At 32.1% G+C, this 17,631-nt stretch overlaps 1 protein-coding gene and 1 long non-coding RNA gene across 2 annotated transcripts; one reads left to right on the plus strand and one right to left on the minus strand.

Annotated features, from left to right (window-relative positions):
• Window positions 1–4,066: 4,066 nt before the first annotated feature.
• LOC146948706 (RNA exonuclease 4-like) lies at window positions 4,067–7,236 on the plus strand. The gene is made up of 6 exons (XM_085744904.1): window positions 4,067–4,502; window positions 4,839–4,990; window positions 5,079–5,206; window positions 5,650–6,071; window positions 6,284–6,364; window positions 6,722–7,236. Exons 1-6 carry the CDS (start codon window positions 4,468–4,470, stop codon window positions 6,954–6,956), a joined length of 1,053 nt encoding a protein of 350 aa, XP_085601030.1. The 5' UTR covers window positions 4,067–4,467; the 3' UTR covers window positions 6,957–7,236.
• On the minus strand, window positions 6,833–12,021 carry LOC146948707 (uncharacterized). Its single transcript, XR_015026954.1, has 3 exons — window positions 11,801–12,021; window positions 9,677–9,772; window positions 6,833–6,969 (listed from the first exon to the last, which is right to left on the minus strand). It is a non-coding gene; the product is annotated as an uncharacterized LOC146948707 (long non-coding RNA).
• Between the last annotated feature and the right edge of the window lie 5,610 nt (window positions 12,022–17,631).

Here is a 17,631-nt window from a genome sequence, read left to right on the forward strand (position 1 = left end):
ACTCCTCACTCTTATTCTCCAGGGGATCGAGTCTCAAATCTACTCATCGTTTTCTAACGTCAATATATCACTGCTTTTATCATTGAGCTGACCATTCATAAACTACATCTATACATTAGAGACTTGTTATAAAGTTGATTTACCTTGTTACTATGTTTATTGTTTTAAATTATTCTGACTCGTGTACGTCAATATATCGCTCTTACATAGAGCTGACCCTTCATAAACTACGTATATAATTAGAGTCTTGTTGACTTACATCCTAAAACATGTAAAAGATTCCAAAAGTAGCAATTTTACATTAAAAAAACAAAATTTTGACTTTGATCAAATTATATGCACGACTATTAAGACAATTTTTTTATTATGAGTTTCAAAACATGTGCCCTTAGAACATATGTTAACATTTGCCATTTATTAATTTGTTTGAAGTATGGAAGTTAATTTTCTTACATTGTGAATCATTCATTGCTCTTCATCTTGCCTTTGTTTATTTGCACTTCTGAAGTCAGCACTTTTAAAGAACCAAAGTTAGAGAATATTTCTTTTTGGTTCAAAAGGCTTATTTGGCTAACGTTATAGGTTGAACATGCTTACTGCTCAGCCATTCCTTGATGTGTTCATTTCTGTTTTGCCACATTCGCTGATTTTTTTTCTTTTCTTTGGCAACTTCTTGTGCTGGCTTGCATTTTGATTAATATGACTTTTTTAGTAAAATAAAATAAAATACGTGTACATAATTAAAATAAAAGTATTCTTAGGTTGATCTGACTTATTCGGGTGAGCTCTATTTCAGTCAAAAGTTAGCGTCTCGATGAATATTCTACAAGTACACTTATTAATATTATTTGAACTTTAAGTCCGACTTTAGTAAACTTTTAGGGTGATGTTAATTTGTGCCATTAGAGTACATGTTAAACATTCCGTAAGAATTTATTGCAAAAAAATTAATATTCAACATTTTGAGCAATAAATTAACATAATTTACAATGCATAATTTCTATTAAAGAATTCTTAACATGTACCCTAAGGACACAAATTATCATTAGAGTCTTGTTGAATATTCTTTAAGTACATTTACTAATATTCTTTGAACTTTAAGTTAAGTCTGACTTTGGTAAAGTTTAAAAATCCAATTCATTTGAATTTTTTATAAAGAAAAATGTATTTTGAAAAATAATTACTTCATCCAGTTCTATTTATAAGAAACATTTGACTTTTTTGATTTATTGCATAAATGATGTATTTAGTCTATATTATAGACAAGATACATCAATTACTTAATGAATCTAAAAAGTCAAATTTTTCTTATAAATAAGATCGGAGGAAGTATTTTACTCCCTCCGATCCTTATTACTACCTCCGTCCCTAATTATAAGACCCTTTTGAGAATTTTTTTTGTCCCTTTTTATAAGACCCCTTTGCTATTTCCAACTACATTAATTATTTTTTTACATACATGCCCCTATTTATTATACATCTTTTTCTTCAATAAGCAATAAATAACATGTTGAAAACATAAACCAACCATCTCTCTTAAAGGATAAAATTGTAAAACCAATAGTAATTATAAACATATTTAATACAAATATCCACTATCTTAATTCCCGTTATTTTTTCAAAAGGGTCTTATAATTAGGGACGGAGGTAGTATAAGAAAAAAGTTGACTTTTTAGGTTCATTGTGTAAGTGATGTATCTAGTCTATATTTATAACAAGATACATTAATTATTTTATGAACCAAAAAAGTCAATTGTTTCTTATAATACGGACCGGAGGGAGTATTTAATTTTATCCCAAAGAGATATTCTATCCTACATCTGATGAATTATAAAGAGATATTCTGTCGGATGCATTATAACTTTCTTTTCAGGGCTCTCATTGCACGAGGAGATGGCTGGTGAATCCACTTTTGGGGACCTCTTTTTTTCATAGTCAAAAGAAGGTCACGACATTCCCTTGTTTTCCAAGTCAACCCATCCTTTACATGAAAACTGGAACTATTCTATACAAAAAGCTGAAATTTATTGATGCCTTGGAAAATACGACAAATCCCAGCTGCTTGCTACAAAGCCTTTATCTTCAGTTTTCACTAGGTTACCGAATTTATTGAGACAAAATAGATGTATGTATGTGGTCACATACATCATTAATTGAATAAAAACCACATATAATAAAGACCACATACATCATTAATTGAATATATGTAAAATGTAGATTTTTGTTTATATTAGTGACCGGAGGTGTACACATAGAGAAAGAAAGAGATAATAATATATGTCGCGAAAAATATGATCACGAGATTATCACGACGGACAAACATATATTTTGCCTCGCGATGAATAACATCTCCAAAAAAAAACTTTAGACCATTGTTTATTTATCTTATATGTAAGATGTTTTTATACGTAATGTAAATAACGGATGACCCGATTTTTATACATATCATATATATTAAATTGCCATATTGAATTTTTATACTGAGTCTAACGTATTCTTATAAATTGCCATGCGAGGTGAGTGATGTTTACTTATAAACAGTATGAATTCCCTATTGACCATTTTAGTATTTTATATAACAGAAAATTCAGGAATTTAGAGTTCAAAGAATACCAAAAAAAAATTCCATCTATTTTTCCTCAAGATCCACCTTTTTTATACATTTTCTTCTCTATATCTACACGTCGCCATGGCTTGATGCCTCATATAGAGAGATATTTATCAAATGGAGATGGCTATTAAGTGGTCCACCAGAACAATGAACGTGTAATTTTATTAATTCTTTCTAAAAGAAATGTAAGTAAAATTAACTCGTATTTTTTAAAGAAATACAAGCAAAAATCAACATCTTCTATTTTGTGATTAATATCTCTAAGCTATCCATAATTCAATTTAACATTTTATATCTTGAATGACTTTATTTTAATGATCTTATTTATTAGTCATAAGTCATGGCTCCTCCAAATACACAAGCAACACCAATTATGAGTTAGACTTGGAAACTCTCCAAAGTCCAACTTCTTATTAACGAAGTGTTTTCCTCACTTGTTATGTTTCACTTGATCACATGATACTTGGACAACACATACTTTGGCATAAATCTTCTGTTAGTAGATGCAAAATGGTCAATGTGATACTAAGTCATGAGACTCTCATTTAATTAAAGCGATTTTTTGGCTGAACTCTCCTTGTAAACTTAAATCCTAACGGCTTTATCCCACACGGACGATGCATCACCATGAGCCGTCGAGCCAATTGAGGATTAATGAACCGATGGTTACAAAGTTAGGAAACATGACATCCATGAGAGATAAGGAAAAAAAATGCTAAAACTCTAATATATTAAGTATTATAAAATTGATACAAATGTGAAAGAGAGTTATTACAACCAAAGCCCTAACAACTATTACCTTTGTGACTACTAATTACATTTCTATTAGCCTCCCGCAAGATGGAAGGTGTTCAAACACTCACAAATTGTGATGTTCATTACAATTGCATATCAAATCAAATGAACATTCGAGTAGAAGTGTCATGAAATACTTCGGCTAAAATCAAAGCCATAGGGCGAAAACTTAACCACCAAGCGGAAACTATATGTCAAAATTTAATCACTTGGCAAAAGCACATCAACAAAGGTATTCATACTTAACCATCTAAGGCAGAAGCAGCACAACTTAACCGCCATTGACAGAAGCTGAAATCAATCCAACTGATCAGAAAAATCCGTAACTCCGCCTACAGCAGCCTACTCCGATCACTGCCAAGGTCCTACTTCAGATCACATAATCATTCCGAAATTAAACCTTGTTTGCTCCTATGTCTGTGGACATAGCCCTAGATTATAAGGTGAAACATGTTAATAATAACTATACTATTAATGTGTGCTTTTTTTATCGTTTTTCTTTATCTTATAGTTTATGTTATGCATACTTTTCTTTGTTATAATTTTGGTTCATTCCCACATTAATTTGCTACTTTTTCTCCATAATCCACAACACTTACAATGAGTGTGAAGCCACAATTAATTGACAAGAATGCACAAACATTGGTTGGTTGGTTTGCAACAAGGGAATGCATGTATTATTAAAGCAATATTTGCACGTATAGTGCTGAAGTCAAAGAAAGAAACCAAGAAGAATGGGCCAAAGAATCTGGAATATCGATCATTACGAATGCAAGAATGATATTCCATGTATTAAGTCAACAAAGTCTTCAAGCTAGATAGCATGAGAAGCATGGACAGAGAGATAAAAGAAAAAGGGTGCAAAGAGAGAATATTCAGAATTCAATTGAATGGAATCTTTCATTTATGCAAGTTGGAACAATTTTGATAAACTCTATAGTACAATACCCTTGGACTTGCTCTATAAATACCATCTCACTCCTACTATTAACCTCAAGTCCAATTCTTTTCTACATTTCTAGTCTTTCATAAGAAGATTAGTAAAATCAATTTAAGGAATTATGGATTGCAGATTTGAGACAGCAGAAACTCGCAGGTTTTCTTTCTTTCTTTTCTTTTCTGCGCCATACAGGCACAATCTAGCACACACTTGTATAAGCCATAGTTTTTAACTTCTAAGTTCATGTCCACAATATTGAATGCAATATTAAGGTTTGTAGCGTAACTGCAACTGCGGCCATGTATATGCATAATTTTTTTCTTTACAGAGAATTATATTATTCTTATTCTAAGGAGTATTTCAAACCTAAATACATAAGTGACTCTAACCACAAAAAAAAATCAATGTCCATATGTATTAAACTGTGCATGTGCATCTTAAATTATTTAAAATGAAACTAACATATATAGGTCTTATTATTACAATATATAGGAACAAGTGTGCAGCATGCTACAGGCAGTTCAACAAAGTGGAGCACCTAGTGGATCACATGAAGATCTCTTACCATTCTGCTCATGAACCAACCTGTGGTATTTGCAGAAAACATTGCAGGTCCTTTGAGTCTCTAAGGGAACATCTTATAGGTAATTAACATCTTCATAAATATTTATTGATAATAAAGCTGTGACAATCAATACTTAATTAATTAATATAATCTGTATGCTTTTCTAGGTCCATTGCCAAAACAAGAATGCAGAGAAATCTTTGCCAACAGAGGGTGCAGATTTTGCTTGAAAGTCCTTGACAGCCCTAACTCTCGCCGGATCCACCAACAAAAGTGCCAACTCTCCGGATTAAGTGTATATATCAACTTAGTTCTCATTTAATTAATCTGGAACTTGAATTGACAGATATTCATGCATCATGGACAGACAGTTTAAATAAGTGTTTGTAACATAAACGTTTATGTTATTTTTATAACAAAAGATAAAATAAAGTCAAACATTTGATGTATACGCTATAAGCTGTCATAAACCATCTTGAAGAACTTATAAAAATAAGCTGAAAACAGTCTTCTGAATAGGTCCCATGATATGTCAATAAATTTTCAAGTCTCACAAGTGTTAGATGAACTCATATAATCTAATCCACATTCTAGCTAGTATTTTTCATAATGATAAAGTATAAGGTAAATGTGTTAAAAACAACAAACATATTATAGTTACTAAGCAAGAGTAACACTATGTTAAAGATTTGCTTTTGAAGTGAGTTGATTCTGACTCTTATATTTATTTATATATAGGGAATATGTGGTCGCTTTTCAAACTTGGGAATTCGTGATAATTTGACAATTGGTGGGGGAAGAGGACCACAAGCAGTTGCACTAGCTTGCAAAATGGTGGGAGGTGGAAGTGATGGCTCATTGGATATATGTGCAAGAGTTTGCTTAATTGATGAATATGAGAATATCATCTTCCATTCTTATGTCATTCCACCAATTCCAGTGACAAACTACAGGTATGAGACAACAGGTATTAGACATGAATATTTAAGAGATGCAATGCCATTGAAAGTAGTTCAAAGGAAGATTCAAGATTTCCTTTGTAATGGAGAACCTATTTGGACAATTCGGTCAAGAGGTGGAAAAGCTAGGATTCTTGTGGGTCATGGTTTAGATCATGACCTTGCATCTTTGCAAATTGAGTATCCAACACCAAAAATAAGGTAATTATATGTCACATGTTATAATATATGTTCATAAATTGAGAAACACTTGCACCTTTAATTAAGGTTAATAATCTATATTTTTGTTTCTAAATTTTAAAAAATCAATAACAAAGATGGATGACATAGATCAAATAGAGCTGCAAAAATCAACAATTCATTAAATAAATATATGTTGACAATGAATTTGTACATATTAATGATGTTTTCAGGGACACTGCAAAATACCCTCCACTTATGAAAACCAGCAAGCTCAGCAACTCACTCAAGTACTTAACACAAGCATATCTTGGGTAAGTATCATCTCAATTTTATTTATTTTTTGAAAAACAAAATTCATAGCAAACTTGTCAAACATATATGTCACATATATTTCAAATACAAGTTTAATTTCGATATATAGTCGGTGTAAAACATCTTACCCTTTAAAAAATTACAACCAATCGTAAATATGACTTTTAAAATAGTCTTAAAAAAAAGGGCAATCTGGTGTACTAAAGCTCCCGCATACGCAGGGTTCGGGAAGGGGTCCCACCATTTTTGGTGTATTGTACGCAGTCTTACCCTGTTTTTTAAAATAGTCTTAATTAAAATAAAATAAATTTTAATGATTTGACGACTATAATTGATTAGTCTTATTATATATGCAGGTATGACATTCAAACAGGGATACAAGATCCTTATGATGATTGTGTTGCAGCAATGAGACTCTACATGAGAATGAGAACCCAAAACCACAAAATAGAAGATTATCCTTTGGCATCTGATCCCCAAAATAGAAACAATTTTGCTTCATGGAGGCAAAGTGAGCTTGAAAGAATGAGTCCTGAACAAATGCTAGATATCTCAAGGTCTGACTACTACTGCTGGTGCATGGATCCATGAAGTTATGGTCAAACTAAGTCAAAAACGGCAAATTGAAATTCATTTGTTACTATCAATTAATTAATATATAGTTAAACTAAAAAATAAAGTAAACCAAACTGAGCTTAATAGTACTAGTTTCATTAGTTAACATGTAATATCCAAGTGTATTCATACAAGAAAATAAGTTAATAATATGTACTAGTTTCATTAGTTAGCGTGTAATAGTTGAGTGTTTTCATCTCATGCAAATGTATAACTCTATTTGCTGAAAATAATATGAGTAATATTCTTTATGGGGGAATTCTATTTAATTTATGTAGTTATCAGAAAAAGTCAATGCCATTTTTTTAATATTTGAAAAACTCAATATCACTTTCCACGCTATATGAACAAACACCAAAATATGGTGCCATTATTTTTCAATAAGATTTTGATTACATAGATGTGGTTGATTATATTTATAGTACCATAGAGATTTATAAGGTTGGCTTGGTAGTTTGGTGAGAGAGTTAAAAAGTGGAATATTAAGGATGATCTCGGATTTTAATTCCACCTCCAGCAAATAATAACATATTACAATATACTAACATTTTTTTTTTCTTTTAAATGTAGTGGGGGGACTACAAGTACATATATTCAGTCGTAGAAAAAAAAGAATATTAAAATGAATTTTGTTTTGCTTTCAATGTCATAAAATAGGGGTACAATTGGTCTTCCAATTGGATTATAAACTTGATCTGGTCCATTGAACTAATCAAGTGTTAGGCTCATTTAACTACTAAGGTAGTGAGTCAAAAGAAAGTTCTAGAGATGTGTAAAAATATTGTGAGAGAAATTTTCAAAATATATATTGGAAAGTTGCAATAGTTGAATAGCGACCTTTTAGAGAAAAGGTGTAAAACTTGACAATTGAAGCAATGTAACCATTCATGAACAAATTCTTCTAAAAAGTTGTTTATCTTCACCAAAGGATATAAGTTTCTCTATAAATAGAGACACTATGGAGGCAGAAAAGAACTCAGAAAATGATACATAAAATCACATTCTTGTGAGTCTAAATTCTGCCGAAAATTATACTAAATCATTCTTTCTTTTCTCTAGTGCACGAGGGAAATTGACAGAACTTTATTTTGTAAACTACCATTGTCGATACGCTTGGTGTGAATGTGCAAGTCACGTCAAGGATTCCATCGTATCCTAAAGGGGATTTGCCGGTATAAACTTTTGCATCCGGTTGGCATAACTAGTGGGGGGTGAATCGAACCTAAAGGTTAATGTGTCCCACACACGCTTTAGAATTTATGTGCACACTTCATCATGTTCATCTTCATCATCTTCTTGCTCAAGTTATTGCATTAGACCCCCAACACAGATTTTAACAAGTATATTGGTAGTATAGAGACATAATATTAAATGCATATAGTAGAGAGAAGTGTGTAGAACTTTCTCTTGAAGGGTGTATAATAATCTATTTATGTGTGTATAACTCTCCCTTAAAACCTATAAAAAAGGGAGATCTTATCATTTGTAAACCAAGCAACTAAAATCAAGTAAATAAGAAAGCAAAGTATTCTCCCAAGCATAGAATTGTCTTTTTCTCAAATATTCTCTCCTACTTAGTTCCTCTCAAATGTGCAATGGAGCGGCATCCTTTGTAACATCCGAGGTTGACGAAGACGAAGAGTGATCGTCGATGCATATGACATGATAATGAGCGGCTCCAGGAAGATTCTTGACAAACTGAATCCACATCGGAATGAGAGAGATACTGAAGTCGTGTCGGTATAGAACTGCATAGTTGAAGGAAGGTTTATAAGAATTGTTTGGTACTATCTGTACCAACAAAATGCATCTTCTTTGTAGTAGCACATTCCATAAGAAATTCATAATTAAGCGTGTTAGACTTGGAGCAATTTTGGGATGAGTGACCTTATGGGAAGTTTTATGGAAAGTGGGCGAATAAGGACAAAACACACCGAAAAAGACTTGTGTTGGTTTAATACTTAAAGTCGTCTAAGATGTTACAAGTGGTATCAGAGCAGACCTCTCATAGTACGATGTAGTTCGGGGACGAACCAAGCGGAAGCTAGTGGACATGTAATGCCCGAGGCTGACAAGGACGGAGAGTGGTCACCTGTGTACAAGACATTACAATGAACGGCTGCTGATAGCTTCTAGGCGAACCGAATCCACATCGGAGTGAGACGGATTCAAAGGCCGTGCAGATATGTGATTGCATGATTGAAGGAAGACTTATAAGAATTGTTTGGTACTACATATACCAGCAAAATGCATTTTCTTTTTGGTAGCTCATTCCATAAGAACTTCACAGTTAAGCGTTTTTGACTTGGAGAAATTTTGGGATGGGTGACCTTATGGGAAATTTTCTAGAAAGAACGCAAGTGAGGACAAAACACGCTGAAAAAGACCCGTGTTGGTTTGTGGGGTTAGTCGGCAATACTTAAAGTCGTCTAAGATGTTACAATTGGAGTGATGAGTGATTTGAATTTGAAGAAATTGAATGTTTATTGATTTGAGAGAGTTTTAGAGATTGATTTTTGTGTTTTGAATGTAATGAGAGAAATGATGGTTGTTGGCTGTATTAAACCAAAATTGAAACACCCCTACTAGAAATCACCTAGGATATCTAGCATGTGTGTTAAAATTGGCGTCAGATACATTAAAATTACAATAAATAAATATTCTCTAAACAAATCATAGAATTTCTCGTCTGTTACCTCAGAAATAATTCCACTGACGTGTACTTTATATGGTCAAGTTGCTTCTTCTTCTTCTTCATCACGAACCATCCTATCGTATAATAACTTGTATATCTGAAATAAATAAAAGGGATTGGGGTGAGACAAGATGTCTCAGTGAGTTCCACCTATTCTAGGCTGTAGGCAACCTCGGGGAACCTAGGATCGCCATCTATTTCTAAACTCAACCCATTTTGGGTTTATACGATTTCATTATGCATAACTGAGCGATTAGGGGATAACTAGAATCGCCGTCTCAAATACTACTTTGATTATACAATAAATATAGTCATACTCATAACTTTAATCATAAACATAATCACCATAATCATAATAATAATCATAAACATATATCCAATATATCGTATTTTGGTATAGTTTATACTTTGACATACTTATCTGAGTATGTCTCTGATTCTTTTCTGATAACAACTAGTTTTGGCTAACTAAGCCGGAGTTCCATAACTAAAATTCCTCATTTCCAACGATTGGCAAAATGCCCATAAAATACCGTTTCGTAGGTATCTCATTCTATACATAACTTTGATGTTAATATGCGTATGCTATGTTAGTATTCATGTTGGAGGGTAAAAATATAAGTTTTTCAAATACTAACCGAATAATTCTTGACTTAAAGTTTCATATCATTAACTACAAATTTTACTGTGCATTTGGACCACATTATCTCTTCGTTGTGGCGAACGGAGTTTTTTCTTTCTCAATTTGTTACTATGAGCCGTACCTTATAGGCTACATTATCTTTTCGTTGTAGCAAACGAAGTTTTTCTCAATTTATTACTATGAGTCGTACCTCATAGGTTACATTATCTCTTCGTTGTAGCAAACTGAGTTTTTCTCAATTCGTTACTATGAGCTGTACCTCATAGGCTACATTATCTCTTCGTTGTAGCAAACAGAGTTTTTCTCAATTTTATTATTTATTTCTTTTTTTTCTTTCTTTTTCTATGAGCATGTTACCCATTTTAATTTTTCTACTCATTTCCATTTTTCTACGAGTTTCTATAATTCACTATGAGCATATTACTCAGGCTGCATTTCAAATTTTCTTTCAAATCATTTCTATAAGTATTACATACATCAATTGCGTTGTTAATTTCCCTCCAACATTTATACTAACATCAACATACTTATTAACATAAAAGAGATTTTAGAATAAACAAGTAAGGGAGCCTAATCAAGAAATAATCATTCTAACTTTCTTATATTTATTCTACTTCAAATGTACCATTCATATGGCATAATAGACACATTTGCACAAAAGGCAAGTAATTCATAAAATGGTCTAATTATTCATGTTATCTTAATAATCTAGCATAATCATAATCAATCTCCAAAGGTGGGTTCTAAGCTTTAGTCCCGAAATTGCAAGCAGCTTATCCACAATTGACAGCTTTTGCTAGCTCCAAAACTTCATAATCCATTTTCCAAAATAGCTTATGTCTTGGCTTATAGGTCTTGCTCTTTCCAAAACAACTCAACTCATTTGTGACGTACTCTTACTTCATCAACCATCATACACGAAAATTTCAATTTCAGTCCTAGCACCAGAAGTACGTCGTTTGGCTATTTAAGCACTTCCAAACAGCTTAATTAGCAGCTTATGACTTCTATCAAATTAATTTCGACCCAGCCTTTAACAAAGATGTTCCAACATATATACTCATCCCCATGAACCATTTATAAAGCAGGTTAATCCACAACTTAGTCATTTAAGGCAAAATTCCCAAAACAGCTTACTGACAGCTTATGACCTCTTGACAATTCAATTTCAACTCAAATTTTCCAGAATCAAAGAAAATATGTATACAAAGCTCCTACACCAGTCATAAAGAAATTCTAACATATTTAACTCAATAATCAATTATGGAAGCTTTTGGAACAACTTATGGCTTTTAACTTCTAGCTTTTCATTCCAAACAGCAACAACAACAAAATTTATACTACTAACAGCCCAAAAACATAGTCATCACAAAATCCCAAAGGCAGTAACAACTTATACTTCTAATCAATCAACATAACTTGAATTTCTTCTCAAAATAATCACTTTTACCTCAATTTAAGCTATTAATCACTTATACTTACATTCAGCCCCTGCCTCAATCTTCTTGCCAAGCCAAACCCTAGCTCAATATTCTTGTTTCTTGGTCAAGCCTGCCTCTAATGCTCAAAACACAACACAAAAATCACTTTTCTACAACATGAAATGCCATTTCTAGCTTGATTTTGCTACAAAAGTGAAATAGGTAATGGTGGGAGTAAAAAAAAAGGAACACGTGAGGGAGGTGCTGATTTTTGTGATAGAAGAGTGTAGAAAAAAGTGAAAAATTTTAGTTTTGTCCTATTTGTACCCTTTTGTGCAAATGACCAATTTGCCCTTTCCACACTATTCTTCAAACTAAAATATCCGATTAAATGTCGTAAAAGTTTTAAGCGGCAAATTCCATTCTCAATAGTCCGTTGGAATAATATGATTCGGTCCTGAAAAGTCATATGCACAATTACCATTTTGTCCTTCTCTTAAATTTTCCAAAGATAAAATAACCGATACTGAATTTTTACATGCGGGGTATTACAAAAATGCAACGACAATTAACTGTTGTTGGTAGCGAGCGGTAATTAACTGTCTCTGGGTATTAAGGTAATTTCAAGGTGTCAAAGAGCAAAAATTTATGTGAGATGAACAAAATTCCTCATTAATACATGACACATTATTAAATGGGTCGAATTGGTTTGGCCCTTTTATGTAGTCGAGCTTTCGGACGTTATACCATATACCCCTACAATTATACCTTCACCCATACATTTTACATAAACTACCTATTTTACCCTCGTATATAAATCTAAAAACCTCATTTTTTTCATTTGTTTCAAAAAAATTCTAATGTTTCCGATGTGCACAAGAGAAAACGAAGGAGGATGTAGCGGAGAAACATAGAAAACCGTATAGCGTAACCCCAAACCAGCAGTTTCCGATTGAAATTGGTTATCGGATGACTTTTCTCCAATTGGTATAGGTTCAGTTCCAACGCATTCCAACTATTGCGGTTCAGATCTCGTTATCGGAAAACGCGTAACGATGATTCTGGTTCAGATATGGTTTACTGGAAAACTTATGGGGATGATTCCATTTCAAAATAGGCAGATGTTGTTACTAGTCAAGTCAAGCTTACAGTTGTAATAGCCAATCGAAAACTCATATATCTATTACTAGCCCTTTTTGCCATTTAAAGAGAATTCAAGTCATTTTATCGACATGAGTGTTCTATATCGAAAAAAAGGAACTATTTTAAGAAAAAATCATGATAGTATACATGAGTTTTGTGGAATTTATAAACATACTGGATTCGATTTATAAAGCTTTCAGGTATGAATTTCAGAATGTTATTCATCAGACTAAAAGATTAAGACAAACCATAAAATTTTTATAAAGATTTCCAGAATTATAAACATTATAAAGAATTCCATGATGACATTAGTTTTCTGGAAATTATACAAAAATTAAGCTAAACCAGAAAAGACTAAAGATTTCCGGTGTTAATCTTTTAAGTTTGCTGGAAATCATAAAGATACCAAAAAAAAGTTTTGTAGTTTTCTGAAATAAAATATTGTACCGGATATGTTAGTTATTGTTTTTTGAAAAATTATCGAAACTGAGATGCGATGTGGGGGTGAACATATCTTGAAATTGCAAATGTTGAAAGTAAGGGTGAAAATTGAATGTGTAAAATGTTAAGGTTAAAAGGGTAAAATTGGAATTATCAATAATTTGTAAGGGTGAAGGTATGAATGTTGGGGTATAGGGTAAAATTTCCCGAGCTTTCTGGGTTGGACATAACTAGACCAGGTCAGCCCATGTGGTAACTCAACACACTCATTACTAGTTGTGTTCAAATCCAAACTAATCTAAAATAAAAATGAAAATTAATCTAAAAAAGTAAAAGAATTGCATAAAACTAAATATTATGGATGTGTTTGGATGTTCTTTTATGAAAATAGCTCAGATCAAATCAAATTTTGTACTGATTTTCCGAAACCGAACCAAACTGCATACACTAATTTTAGTAATTTTTTTTAGGGGACTAATTTTAGTACTTATTTATGAGTTTATTATGTTATATTGTATTGATACATTATTTGTTGGTTTTTTTACTTTTTTTTAATACTAATTTTTTTATTTAAAGTTTCTTTTAGTACTACTTATTAATTTAATTTATTTACTATTTCATATGTTTCAAACATAACTGACCATTGTCATTTTATTATATTAATTTTTTATTATATTATATGTTATATTTTGTATCAAACCTATTATTTTACTATATCCTAAAAAAAATTGATTGTGTCATTATATAATATTGTCATTAATAAAAAAAAATCAACTTATAATTTGGATACCGAAAACGGATCCATATTCAACTATATTAAGATATATTTGAATCAGATAAATTTTTTATGTCGAACATGAGGAATTGAGTAACACAACTTGTTTCATCCAAAAGACAAGGGGTTGGAGTTGGAGGTCCTGTGTTCAAACTCGAACGAATAAGAAAAAACTAAGTTAAACCCTGACTACTAGTATTTGCCATTAAAAAAAAGTTTTTTAGGCCAATATTTTTGAATTGCACAGCAAACACCAGTGCACGTTAATGCTCATTTCTCTAAATTAAATAAATGAAAAGGAATTAAATCGACTATTTCACGGGTCTAATTCCTAGATAAAAAAAAAATTAAGTGATTTGGACTCCAAAACTCATCAAGGTCAGAGTCAAAGTCAAAGAGTTGATCCTTACATGTCATTCATCAATGAGTCAATTGTACCAACATTCATTAACGTTAGGGAAAATTACACTCACATCCTTTGAAGTTTATGAAAATAACATTCACACCCCCTCCAATTTTAATAAAATAGACAAACTCCTCCCTTGCTATTAACAATGTTAATTTTTTCCATTAACTTTTTCCTTTTTGTAATTTTCAATTAACGGTTAATGGGACAAACCCGCCGTTGTTGAATGCATTCAAAAAACCAAATTCAAATTCAAATTCAAATAGACCAAACATTAAATAAAGGTGTTCCAAACATTCATGAAACCATAGGGTTATGACTTCTTAATTTCACATCGATTCTAGGCCACACCATCTTCATTCTCACTTAGGCTCTTATCCTTAATCTAATTATATATAAGTTGTCATGTGAATGTGATTATCGATTATATGATTTCGCATGATCCGATCTAATCATCAATTTAATATGTCATTAATCTTTTATATAAACCGTTAAATCCATTTCTTTAACGCCTACTTTATGAATTGAAATTATATTTTATTAGGTTAATCAAATAAAAATTTCACCGTGGTTAGAAATCAATTTAGCAGCATAATGGTGAAAGCATTACAAACAAGAACATGTCTATAAAAATAAGAGTAAATTACACTCTCCTCCCCTCAAAGATGTTTGAATTACACTTCTCTCCCCTTTTATGTTAAAATATACACTTCCCTCCCCTCTTATTCCAAACATATTAGAAAACATTTCAATTCCTCCCCTAAGAGAAGCTTGAATTACATTCCCCTCCCCTCTTAAGTTAAAATCTACACTTTACTCCCTCAATAATTTTTTATTTATAATAATCTAACAAAAAATAATAATATAACACACTTCGAAAAAATAAGTATTACTCGTGTATTTTAATATAATCAAAATTTTAATACATTTTTTTTTGAAGGAATACATACTTTACGCTATTTTTTATTCACAATTTCATTAACATATAGTTTTAAACCATATTCTAAAAGAGAAATTATATTTGAACATCTATTTTTTAACAACTTTTGTGACAACCCTCTCTCTCATACTCTCATTGTACTTTTATTCTCTCTCTTCCTTTTGCTCTCTATTGTTATTGTCCAATAAAAAGAGAGGAAAAAAGTTGTCACTAAAAGTTGTTGAGAATTGGATGTCAAAATATCATTGCTCATTATAAAATATGAAACAACCCAAAATAAAATTAAAATATTTGAAAAATTAATAAAGACAATAAATTATGGTTATTTAAAAGTTAATTTTATTCTCTAAATTATAAAATTAATAGCAAAATAGTTAAATTTAATTATCTTTGACATTTAAATTACAAAGAAATGAATTTATTTTTCTTAAATGGTGGTTCAAAATTAGTATATATTATAAAAATATTTATTTATATTAAAATATATTAAAGTGTAGTGCATACTTAATTATTAAGGGAGGAGGTTGTAACTCAAGCATCTTATAAGGGATTGGAGTATAGATTTTACTTTTCAAGGGAGAGGATTGTATATTTTAACATAAAAAGTGAGGAGAGTGTAATTCAAGTTTATCTTAAGGGATGTGAGTGTAATTTACTCATAAAATAAACATCCAAGAAAATAAAAAGATTAACGGAGTTAATAGAAATGAGGTGTTTGTGTATACTAATTTAAATTTTAAAAGGTCTGGCGGCGCAGTTTGTTACTCGCTTACCTTCTATTCAAGTGTAAATAATGATCAAGGTATATAAGTGTAAATAATGATATATATATATATATATATATATATATATATATATATATATATATATATATATATATATATATATATATAAGAAAGTAGATGGAGACCCCTTCTGTTAAGGATCTGGTAACCCCTTCAGGAGATTGGGATTATAATTTTATTACTTCTAACTTACCGTCGACCTATGCTTTTGAGGTACTCGCCCTCCCAGCTCCCAAGGACGCGGATGGACCTGACAATACTGCTTGGGGAGGAACCAACACTAGGAACTTCACAATTCAAAGTGCCTATGAATCTCTAAACAATAGAGCTCAGCCTATCGAGGGAGATTGGAAAGCCTTGTGGAGTTGGAAAGGCCCTCATAGAATTCAAACTTTTATGTGGATGGCGGCTCATGAGCAACTTCTCACTAATTATCGTAGGAGCAAGTGGGGTGTTGGAATATCTGCCACATGCTCTGGATGTGATAGAGACAATGAAACCACTATTCATGTCTTGCGGGATTGCCCTATAGCAACCTAGACTTGGATAAGGTTAGTCCCTACAAATCAAATCTCTAATTTTTTTTCGTTTAACTGCAGGGATTGGATCTTCAAGAATATCAATCATCAGCTGCATGGTATTCAGAATAAAAAGTGGAGAACAATTTTTTTAGTGGCTTGCTGGCACATATGGATTTGGAGGAACAAAACTATTTTTGAGGATGATTTTCGGCGTCCGACTGACCCAACATATGTTATTCTCAAAATGGTTGAAGACATAGATAAATACTCCCACCATCCTTTGAAAACTCACCAATACAACACTATTTTTATTGGCTGGAAAAGACCTCAAGAGGGGTGGGTTAAGCTTAATTGTAACGGTGCATACAAGGATTCCTTGGGTCTAGCTGGTTATGGTGGTCTAATCCGGAACTCAGATGGTAGATGGCTTAAAGGGTACACTCGCAAAATCGGAAATTGTGACGCGTTTTGTGCTGAAATGTGGGGAATGTACTTGGGAATGCAGCTTGCTTGGAGACATGGTTTCCATCATGTTCAAGTGGAAAGTGACTCAAAAACTCTGGTTGACATGATCACAGGGAAAATCAATATAAATGGCAATCCGCCCACCTTAGTGCGCCGTTTACATGAGCTTTTAAAGTTGAATTGGCAGGTGCAGTTCAATCATACATGGCGAGAAGGAAACAGGATTGCTGATTAGCTAGCCAACCTTAGTTTTTCTATGGACTCTTTTAACCTTCATGTTATGGATACTCCTCCTAGTGAGGTCTGTAGTCTCCTTTTTGATGACATTTCTAGGACTAGTATGCCTAGAAACATTCATGTAACTTTGTAGTTTTTTTCGTTTTCTGGGCGTCAGCCCTCTTTTATTACCAAAAAAA

Source organism: Medicago sativa, chromosome 2, assembly GCF_051527215.1.
Source record: "Medicago sativa cultivar Bolivia chromosome 2, Bolivia_mono, whole genome shotgun sequence".
Lineage (NCBI taxonomy): Eukaryota > Viridiplantae > Streptophyta > Magnoliopsida > Fabales > Fabaceae > Medicago > Medicago sativa.